The sequence below is a fragment of the Rhincodon typus genome, chromosome 24 (genome assembly GCF_021869965.1).
Source record: "Rhincodon typus isolate 14 chromosome 24, sRhiTyp1.1, whole genome shotgun sequence".
In the NCBI taxonomy this organism is placed as follows: Eukaryota; Metazoa; Chordata; class Chondrichthyes; order Orectolobiformes; family Rhincodontidae; genus Rhincodon; species Rhincodon typus.
In genome coordinates this window covers 41,803,347-41,814,698 of record NC_063355.1, presented here as the reverse complement: position 1 = coordinate 41,814,698, position 11,352 = coordinate 41,803,347, and the positions used below count along the sequence as shown (strand labels likewise).

Here is an 11,352-nt window from a genome sequence, read left to right as displayed (position 1 = left end):
GAATTTTTCACTTTGGTTCACTATTCTAAGTGAATTATCATGCCTAGGTGGCTTATCAATGCTAAGGGCTGAAAAAATATTTGGTTGAACTAAAGATTCAAGCCACATTTGTAACAGCCCATGTCTTTTTGGCATAGTTGAGTTGTCATTCCAAAATAAAAAACTGTGTAATTTCAAATTTTATCATGGTTTCTGTTTTTATGAAGTACCTTATTTCTTTCAGCTAATGAAGATGAGGATAAAGATGATGACTTTCGAGCTCCACTCTATAAGAATGTGGAAATCAAAGGAATCCAAGTACGGATGAAATGGTGTGCAACGTGTCATTTTTATCGGCCACCACGATGCTCTCATTGTAGTGTGTGTGACAATTGTGTTGAGGTAAGAGATGCTGCTGTTAAGAACTTGTTGCTGATGTGAAGACAAACTGGCGTTCTATTTTGCTTGCATTTTGCCACCTACTTCCTGAAGAAATTTCAGATATGATGAATGCTGCAATCTCTCTATTAACTTTCCCAAACAATGATTACTGTGTGTGAATCTTGATAATGAGCATCAGTGATCTTATTTTGTCATTACAATTGAGCCTGAAATTGCCCGGATTGAAGGCCCACTTGCAGTGGGGATCTCCGTGTAGTGCTTAGAGCTGGAGCAATATTTTGTGGATCCACACGTGCGCCCAGAGTCATCTATTACTAACGCTAATTGTCCTGTTCCTATTACCATCCTGGTTTTGATCAGCTCTTTCAGCACAGACTGGAATTAACCCTGGGGCTTTTCTAGTCTGTGCAGCTGACAAATCCAGAGCTTCACCTAATATTTTTCATTGTATCAAAGCTCATCTTAATATATATATATGGTCTAGTGGAATACAAATAGAATAATTAAGACAAAGCTTGCAAATTGTGTCAGATGTGGACACCCCTCTCAAACTGCATTTTGTTGAAACTGGGGAGAAGAACAGCATTTGGAATAGGAAACATCTTGTTGAATGTCTAATAACTCAGCTCATCTCGGTAGTTTTGTAGTGACTTTTGAGCAATCTGAGGAGTTCTTAAAGGTACTGCTTAACATCATGGCCAAATAAATTGTCAGACAATGCTTTTGTGAATGTATAACGGTGTAGGGGCACAGTCAATGTTGGTTAAGTGGATGCTGTACCTGTGCTGCTGAAGTGATTTGTGTTGCAATTCTGCTGTTGGTTCCTTTTAAATTTTGACTGCTTAAAAGATTTTTTTTTAAAAATTGTCTTACATTTTTGTTTTGGTTCATTCTTTTACTTTAGGATTTTGATCATCATTGTCCATGGGTGAACAATTGTATCGGGCGAAGAAACTACCGCTACTTCTTCCTCTTCCTCCTCTCCCTTAGTACACACATGATTGGTGTTTTTAGTTTTGGACTGATTTATGTATTAAAACATATTGAAGAGCTTGCTGCTCCACACACTGCCATCACGTATCCTTTTGCTGCATTGCTATGTGGTCCTTTTATTGAGAAGCTGTTGAAACGCCTGTTTTAAATTTGAGAACACAAAGTGTATTCTCCACTCATCAAGTGGGTAGGTGAACACCAGTTGTATTTATATAGTGTCTTTAACATTCTAAAACATCCAAAGTTGCATTAGACAAAATGTGACCCCAAGCAGAAAGAAGATATCTGGACAGGTGAAGAAAAACTCAGTCCAAGTAGAGCGTCATAAAAGATGTCTTAAACGTTTAGTTGTTCTTGGGAGGTCAGTTAGCATAGTTGGCTGGATGGCTGGTTTGCAATGCAGCATGATGCCAACAGTGTGGTTCAATTCCCGCATTGGCTAAGGTGACCATGAAGGACTCTCCTTCTCAACCTTTTGTCTTCACCTGAGGTGTGATGACTCTCTGCTTAAACCACCACCAAATGTCTCACTCTAATGAGAGATGGTCCAGTGGGACTTTGGTGACTTTTCTTTTACTAATTTAAAAAACACCTAAAAAGTAAAGATTTTCAGATTTGCTTGATATTACTGACAGCTACAGACCAAGTTTTCATACTTGACTAAAAATATTGCAAAGTTAATATTAAACCAACTTGAAAACATTCTAAGGGAAATTTCTGAAATAATCTTTCATGAAATTCAATTGACTGTAGACTGTGTTTCTCATGGTGTTCAGCCATGATCCTACTGAATGGCAGAGCAGGCTCAAGGAGCTGAACTGCCTGCCGCCGTTCCTACTACTTATGGTCTTATGACCTTCTTTGAAATTAACAAAATATTAATCAGCATTTTCTGGTGAACTACCCTTGTTTGTTTTGATTCAAAATAAGAAGTTTACAAAATACAAATTCTTGCACAATTTTTGAGTAGTGATTTTAACTTGGAGCAATTTGGCAAAGAATGGCCCTTTTGAAGGATGTATTATTTTGTATAGAGCATAGCAATGATTTGAGTTTTAAGGAGCTTATTCTTGCCATTTCTCCTTACTGCATGTACACTGTTCACCCTCTTGACCAGAATTCCATTTGGCCTTAGGGTGCACATGTTAATTATTGACCATCTTTAACTTGTTACAGCATCACAATGAATCAGAATGTTCAGTAGCCTTGGAGTTATTCTTAACTTGGGGTCCCCTGTCCATCAATCTGATCTATTGGAAGATGGACCTGGCTTCTACAGTGTGCATGCGTGCAAGACAGTACGTTATTTTGCAAGACGTGTAAAATGGGTCTAAAAAATATCTATTGAGCTGTTCATTATAGATAAAGAATTGAATGAACTGAGCTTTGAGGTAAGGAAGCATTGAGTGTGAAAGAAGAAAGGCATACAACCAAGTATTATTTTACCTAAATAATAAGAGGCATTGTATTCCACAGTAATTCTTTGTGTAAAGTGCTTTGAGACATTGAAAATATATGATAAGATATTCTGTAATTGGATTTAATGCACTAGATTATGATGTAAGCAGATTTCACCTATACAATTACCACAGATGAAAGTGAGAATAAAAATGAGTAGAAGTGAGATATTTGTCAATAAAATGCAAAAGATTGCATTTTACATGTACACATGCTTACTCCCATGTTGTTGTAAGATATTTTGCCCTATGAATAGAAAAAAGAAGACAATCTTACATTTCTCGAACACATTCCATGACTTATTATTTCCTGAAGTGCTTTACAGTCTGAGGTATTTTTGAATTGTGGGCACAGCTGTAATACAGAAAACCTGGCAGGTGATTTGCATGAGCAATTCTCCCCACCCCCAAAATACACAGCATTGTGATAATTACCAGCTACTCTGATTTTTGGAATGTTGCATGAAGAACAATTTTTGGCTAGGACACCAGGGATAACTACAGTCATAGAATCCCTACAGTGCAGAAAGAGGCCATTCTGTCCATAGAGTCTGCACTGACCTTCTGAAGAGCAACCACCACCATGACCACCCTCCCCCACCCTGCTTTTCATAACTCTGCATTTACCATGGCTAATCCACCTAGCCTGGACATCCCTGGACATTATGGGGTAATTTAGCATGGCCACTCCACCTAACCTGCACGTCTTTGGGAGGAAACTGGAAAACCCAGCAGAGATCTGCACAGACACTGGGAGAACGTGCAGACTCCACACAACCAGTCACCCAAGGCTGGAGTCAAAACTAGATCCCTGGTGCTGTGAGGCAGCAGTGCTGACCACTGAACCACCAATGCCGCCTTCTCTTTTTTTTTTCTTCTCTCTTCTCTTCAGAATAGTAATGGATGAATGGAAATTGAGCACACAACTGAGCCATAGCTGACACGTCCAAAGGAAGGTAGGGTTTCCTGTTTTGGTTACCAAGTGTGCATCCATTACCTTTCTATGACATTATCTTTGTGTTTGTACTTTTCACTTAATTTCATTAAAATGCCAAATGTGGGTTGTGCGGTTATTGTTTCTGTTCAAATGTTCACTTGCCTTCCACTTACAAATTATTTTTGTTTGACTGTTTAAAAATTCTTGTAGGAATTGTGCAATACTGCATTTGCTGTAAAGTGCTTTGGGATATCCAGAAGTTACAGAAGTTGCTGTATAAATGCACATCTTTCCAATTTTCGTGCATGACTTTGAAGTTCTCTCATTAGCACACTATGTCATACAACTAATTTCTTCACCTTCAGCTGACGTCTGGTGCCAATTACCGTGTATCACTTTGTTGTCAGTATTTCTAATTTCTATTGATGTTTGTCCTGTTGTTGCATCTTGATGTTACGTTAGAATTCTATTTTGCCACGAGCAACCCTCCAGGAGCCAATCTTCTGAAAAAATTCATAACGTTTTACATGTGAACAATATGGAACAGTTAGCTGTTAGTAATGAGGTTGAAAGAGGTATGGAGGTATTGGAACTTGTGTGCCAAGTCAGTGGACTGGCATCAAACAAAATGAAGAGGATGGTGAACTGTTCTGTTAATTTCACGAAAGTCATGGGATTTTGGTGCTAAACCTCAACAGTGTTCAGGTTGCACTTGATCAATATCATTCAGGCTGAGGCACAGACAATTTTCAATCCTGGAAGCTTGAAGATACACTGTAGTGTTGACTTTGAGAAAAGGCGACCAAAGACACCAGAAGTATAAAAGGTACTAAATGGCTATATCATGTATGCTTTGCCCAAATGCAGTTTCTTGGCTTATTGTCAGATGATGTATCCTGAGCTATTTTATGTCAGTGGTGGCTTGCCATTGCCTTGTGCTTTCAGGAGCAGGCTAAGGCAGTAAATGCAGTCTACTACGCAGGAACTAAAACTGTGCAGTTGGTATTATTTTGAACTAAATGCTGCCATCTAACCAACAAAGCTAACTCCACCCCCCAAAAAAAAGTGTAGTGAAGATAAATTGAAATCTCCATTGCAGGTAAGGCATGACAATAGGAGAAGGGAAGAATGTGGAAAATGATAAAAGGTAATTTTAATTCTCATGTTAAACTTTTTTTTATTTTTTCAAAAAAATTCTATGATAACAAGGTGTGCGTATATATAGTCTCAACAAAAAGCTAACGGAATTGGCTCAGTGTGAGCACCTTTGTGTCTAAGTCTGAAGCCCATACCCTTCAAGCCTCATTCTGAGACATGAACACGTTATGCAGGCTGATATTTTAGTGCTGTGCTGAGCTAGTTTTATTAGCAACATATAGCCAGCTTGTTGCACTGCACAACTCTGTGTTGAGATTGATGCATGGTCACACAAAAAAGAAGCTTGTGCCTGGCCTACTTGTTCTTTCTGCCATCGGTTCCTGATTGCTGCAAAGTCATAAACTTTCTCATAGCTTAGCAAACATTAATGTTAAGGGAGTCCTGCAATGTGGGAGATGTCATTTTTCAGATGACACATTGAACATTCTGCCCCTGCAGGTAGATTTTAAATAAAAAAAGTAACCCGTGCCTTTATTTCAAAGAAATGTCTCTGGTATACTGCTCAATATTTATCCGTCTATCTCAAACAGGTTATCTGATAATTATCTCATTTCATTTAAGATCTTGCTGTGCACAAATTCGCTACTTGTTTCTTACGTTGGATGTGAAAAATCTACGATGTCCTGAGTTAAAAATGTGCTTATAACTGAAAGTTCATGCTTTTCTTGTAAAGTTGGACAATGGAATTTCTTCTTTTGCTTTCACATCATTTTGTATAATTTGGAAAGTTCAAGTTGATGTGTAGTGTTTTTATGTAAATGATCTCCGTCAAAGATTACAGAGCTCTTGAGCAATGGGGAAGGGAAAAAAAAATTAGCGATGTATCTCATTGCTGGTTTCTCACTTTCACAGTCAAATGAGTGTTGGTGTGAAGATGAGGCAAGAACAGGGAATGAATGTGATTATCTCAATCAAATATCATACTGACAATTAAGTTGATAAACAAGAAATAAACAGTAGGAGTTGGAGGGTTGTATAGGGTTCCTAGCACACAGAAGGGATAGAGGAGAATTAGATATTAAAATAAAACTTAATAGAAGCATTCTTAAAAAAAAATACATGGAAACTAATTATCCGCATTGAGTAGTTCAGTACTTGGTCGAAAGGAAGAAACAAGCACCCTGCTGTTTCAGATTAAGATGAGAAGTGCTTTTTCTCCTAGTCATGAGTGTTTGAATCTATTTTCCTTAGAGAGCAGTGGAGGCAGGGTCACTTTTTGAAATACAGGTAGATAAGACTAATCAGGAAGTCAAAATTATTGGGTTAGGCATGAATATGGAGTTGAGGTCGCAATCAGATTAAACATGATCTTATTGAATGACGGAGCAGACTAAAGGGATCAAATGGCCTACTCCTGCACTTCATTTGTACATTCATATTTCATATACAAATAAGACCAATAAGCAGGAGAATGTGAATTTTAAGTTGCTTCTCACTTTGGAGCAATTCTTCTATATGAAGAGTGAAATGGTTTTGTAGGAAATAGCAAACAGATGCATTGGATTGAAATTATTGGGGAAGTTTGTTATGCAACTTTTGCTGACAGCCACTGGTTCGAAGAGGTTAAAAAGATTAAATTTGTATGTACTGTGATTAATTTGTGTATGATAAATTAACCTTTACTCCTGTTGAATGTGATTTTTCCTTGACTGAAGTAAATAGCATGGCTGTTATGTGTATAGCAGGTCTTTTCTTCATTCCTGTTGTAGGTCTTACAGGATTTCATATGGTTTTAGTCGCCAGGGGACGGACAACAAATGAGCAAGTAAGTTAACCAATCAACACTGAATTGTAACTTTGGATGTATGAGAAGAATGCATCAAAACATCAATGTTCTCTCATCCAGTTTCTACTGTAATTTTACTGCCTGACTTCAGTCACTGGTACACTCAAGTTAAAGGTTTACAAATTGACATTCAGTTCCTGCTAATTTTTTTTAATATATATCTTTATCATTTCCACTTGGACCAAGGAGGACTGAACTGGTTTGTATACTAAATCAGCATCTTGTATTATAGGTAACTGGTAAATTTCGAGGTGGTGTAAATCCATTCACCCGAGGATGCTGTGGTAATGTGGAATACGTACTTTGTAGCCCTTTAGCTCCAAGGTAAGTCTATCTTTTAAATTTGTCATTCCTAAATCAAAAAAATGAATCTGACAACCAGCCACATTTATCGTGAGATGTGAATTTTAAGTTCAAATCAGGATTTCTTTCCTGTAAATTTAAAACTGATTCAATTTGGAACAGTACTTTTGTGGTGCAGGAGAAGAAACACAACTAAATTCAAGACAGTAGTTTGTATGGAATAAAATAAAAGTTCAGACATGTTTTAGTGTAAAGTTTTCATTAGGCCTGTTGAATGTTAAAGTTTGTCTCATTTATAAAACATACAATATGTGTGATGTCGCTAAAACAAAGTTTAAAGGTGCCATTTAACCTTGCATGAAGATGGCTGGTTTGGGACCAACAGGTTAGTGTCTTTTGCCTTTATTAATGCCAGCAGACAGACAATTTTCAATACATTTCTCTCATTCCTCCTACATGACAATTCACAAAATACTGCCTTTTGTATATAATAATGTAAAAATGAAACTCTCTGTAAACTGAGTTTTATTGACTTATCCTTTATCAATAACTTTGTTTGCTTAACTATTTTTCTTTTGTGCTTTTATGAACAGTATAACTCTGTTTTGTTCTCACCAATTGTTACTCGCTATTCCATATAATTTAACTTCTTTTAAAAGTAATTATAAGTTTTGGCATTGTTCCTGTAATACTCATTTTAAAAAATGAGCATTCCCAAATGTTTTCCTTTGCTAATTTTACCATACTGTTCTCAAATAATTGAAATTCTGTAAAGCCTATAAGCCAGTGTGCAACAGGATGACTTAAATCAAGTTTCTTATTCTGAAACTGAAACTGACCATTTCTGCTGGAGAACAGATTAAAGTTTTGTTTTTTTTTGAAAAAGCAAACCCAGTTTTGATTTGGTCCCTTCCCCTTCTCTCTACTTCCCCCTCACTTTTTTGATGGTTTGCACTGCCCTTAATAGGCCTCGCATGTAAATATTTAATTGGCAGCACGGATGATTACTGGTGGTAGAAAAAAGTGGGTAGAAGAAAAATCATGGTGATTTTTATGGGAAAGTCACTCAGTTGTGCAAAATAGCATTTCTGGGTAATTAGAAAAATGGAAAAAAAAAGCAGACCCTAAGACAAAAGGAAAATAATGGCAGACCCTAAGAATAAAGAAATTACAGCAGGCCCTAGGAAAAAATAATAAGGCAGATCCTAACAAAAAAAAAACCTTAGTTTAAAAAAAAGAAGAAAAAGCAGACCCTGTGCAGTAAAGGGAAAACAGTACAGACCTTGAGGGCTCTTGTGGTGCAGTGGTAGTGTCTCAACCTCTGAACTGGAGACCCAGGCTCAAGCACAAGCTGCTGCAGAGCATCTCTGAAGAAGTTGATTGGAAAATAAGTACGTTTAAAAAAAATCAAATAAAGCAGACCTTATTCAGAAAAGAAAAAAAGTATACAAAGCAGACCCTGAGGGCTCTTAGGTGAAGTGGTAGTGTCCCTACCCTGAGCCAGGAGGCTTGGGTTCAAGTCTCACCTGCTCCAAAGTTGTGTAACAGCATGTCTGAACAGGTTGACTTTTAAGCTATCTATAAAAGCAGACCCTGGGATGGGTCTGCAGAATTCTCTGTCCTGGGCTGGGGCTACCCTTTGTATGCCACAAATAGCAGCGTTGTTTTGGTGTTCAACACCCACCCAATGGTGTTCCTCTCCAGTCGGGCTTGCTGAGTTATTACAGCCAGGGATACCTAATTACTTCTTTCTTTACATTGCGTGATTCCAATGAGGTTTTCTTTGAAAAATAAGTTGAATGAGGTTGGAAAAAGGTTGGCTGAATGAAAACTATATATCACCGTGGTCATAAAATTTATAATATATTTATAATTGACAGTAAGCCTAGTTTTTAGTAAGGTTTATACTTCTATACTAATGGGCAACAATGAATCACTGAGTTTTATGATCAAACTGCGTGATACACCAAGGACAGTCAGATCAGACCTCATGGTATACTAAATCTTGTTAAGTATGTTGGGGAATAGTTACCTGTGAACTTTCTTTAATTTTGATGGTTTTTGATTCCTGTTCCCAGGTATGTGGTCGACTTTAAAAAGAAAGAGTTGGTAACAATAAAATCCCCTTTTGTCAGACTTCCATTGTCTGAAAGACAAATTGCAGTCAAGATAAATGACAATGGAATTCAAGACAATCTGAAAAGGACCAAGGTAAGGAGTCAAATTGTGTGTTTTAATATTTCAAATTCTTTTAGTATTGTATCCATTCCCCTCGATGGGCCAAATACCTAATTCTGCTCTTATAGCTTATGGTTTTATGGGTATCTATTTGAATGCAAAACCTTATGAATCTCGGGCCAAGTAAATCTTTAGTACCTTTGCAAATCATTAAGTTGACTGCCTGACATCCCTTGTCCACAAAAGTGTTAAGTGTTGTGTTTAGCTCTGAATTACCTTACTTAGAACCTTGCCTGACAGAGACCATCACACTTACTGGTGTACAGGCTGAAGTTCCAGGATTTATTAGTAGATATTGTGTATTGTTGAAAAAACATTTTTTGGCAAAAATTTTCTACTTGCACTCGTCAGGATATGTTGCAAAAAATGCAAGTTCAAGGAGAGAAAAACCTCAATTCAATAATCTTATCAACTTCTGACTTACAAATGTTCAGTGACCCTGTCTCAACCAGTCTCCGGGGAAGAGAGTTCCAAAGACTCCCAAGTCTGCGAGAAAGCACTTCTCCTCCTCTCCACCGGAAGTGGAAGACCCCTTATTTTCTTCTTTTTAACCTAGTACAAAATCTGGCTGTTAACTGTCAGTCAGCATTGATGGGTACATTTTCCATGGCAATACCTCTACCAATCACAGTCAACTTGCCAACCAACCACACTCTCCTCCTATGACATATGAATGTGGACTTTTCCGTTGACTTTTTATTCTTTTGAAACATCCTATATAAGGCATTGGCCAGACCACAACTAGAATACTGTGAAGTTTTTGACCCCCAAATGTAAGGTTTCAGCCCCATATCGAAGGAATTACATACTGACTTTGCAGGCAGTCTAGAGAAGATTCTGTAGGCTGATGCCAGATATGGGGGTGACTGTGTAGCAGAAAAGTTAAGTAGGCTGGGCCTGTACTCATTAGAATTTTAGAATGATGAGAGGTGACCTCATTCATGCATGCAAGACTCTTAGGGGACTCGGAGATGGACCAAGGTTGTTTCGCCAGGTGGGAGAGTCTAGGACTATAGGGCGTAATCTCAGAATAAGGGGTTGTATATTTAAGACAGATGAGGAGTTTCTCCTCAGCGGGTGGTGCAACTGTGGAATTCTTTACAGCAGAGAGCTGTCCAGCCTGGCTCATTAAGTACATTCAAGTGTGAGAGAGACAGATTTATCAGTAAGAATGTCAAGGCTTATGGTGAAAAGGCAGGAAGGTGGAGTTCTGGATTATTAGATCATCCATGATCTCGTATGGCAGAGCAGACTCAGTAGACTGAATGCCCGTTTCTGTTCTTACATCGTCTTTTTGTCCTGATGAGTGCAAAACAAAAAATTTTGACTGTCTTTTTAAAAGTAGTATTCAAGTTCTTTACTACCAAATATACTACTGTGGGGCATGGCACAGTTGCTCAACGGTTAGCACTGCTACCTCCCAGTGCCAAAGACTCCGGTTCGGTTCCAGCCTTGGGAGATGGTGTGTGTGGAGTTTGCATTTTCTCCCTGTCTGCATGGCTTTCCACCAGGTCCTCTGGTTCCCCCTCTCAGTCCAAAAGAGTGCAGGTTGGATGGATTAACCATGGTAAATGCGGGGTTATGGGGATAGGGTAGGGGTCAGACTCTGGGTGGGATGCTCCTCAGAGGGTTGGTGCATACTTGGTGGGCCAAATAGCCTTTTTCTGCATTGCCTGGGCTCTATGAAATGACTGTGTGTAATACTGTGGTCGGTTGGCTCGCCGAGCTGGTTTGTTGTGTTCTGCAGACGTTTCATTACCCTGATGGGTAACATCATCAGTGCAGCCTCTGATGAAGCGCAGTCGTGTTTACCCGCCTGGTTTTTAAACTCTGGAGTCTGTTGAGCTGGATTACCTCACTTCCGGTTTTCCTTCGCAATGGAGTGTATATGGGGTCGAGCTCTGTTTGTTGATGGCTTTCTTAGTGGAATATCAGCCTTCTAGGAACTCCTGTGCCTGTCTCTGCTTTGCTTGTCCCAGGATCTTGGTGTTGTCCCAATCAAATTGGTGGTTCTCCTTGTCCACGTGGATAGAGATGAGTGAGTATTGGCTGTGTCTTTTTGTAGCCAATTGGTGTTCGTGTATTCTTCTTGTTAATTT

At 38.5% G+C, this 11,352-nt stretch overlaps 1 protein-coding gene across 1 annotated transcript in view; it reads left to right on the top strand.

Moving 5' to 3' along the window:
* Positions 1-217: 217 nt before the first annotated feature.
* Positions 218-11,352, top strand: part of LOC109935635 (palmitoyltransferase ZDHHC8B-like) — a 12,775-nt gene continuing 1,640 nt past the window's right edge. Inside the window, exons 1-5 of the mRNA XM_048611755.1 lie at positions 218-381; positions 1,286-1,458; positions 6,589-6,691; positions 6,945-7,036; positions 9,094-9,226. Coding sequence (XP_048467712.1) covers positions 304-381; positions 1,286-1,458; positions 6,589-6,691; positions 6,945-7,036; positions 9,094-9,226 — 579 coding nt within the window. The 5' untranslated portion in view covers positions 218-303. The remainder of the gene's footprint in view (positions 382-1,285; positions 1,459-6,588; positions 6,692-6,944; positions 7,037-9,093; positions 9,227-11,352) is intronic.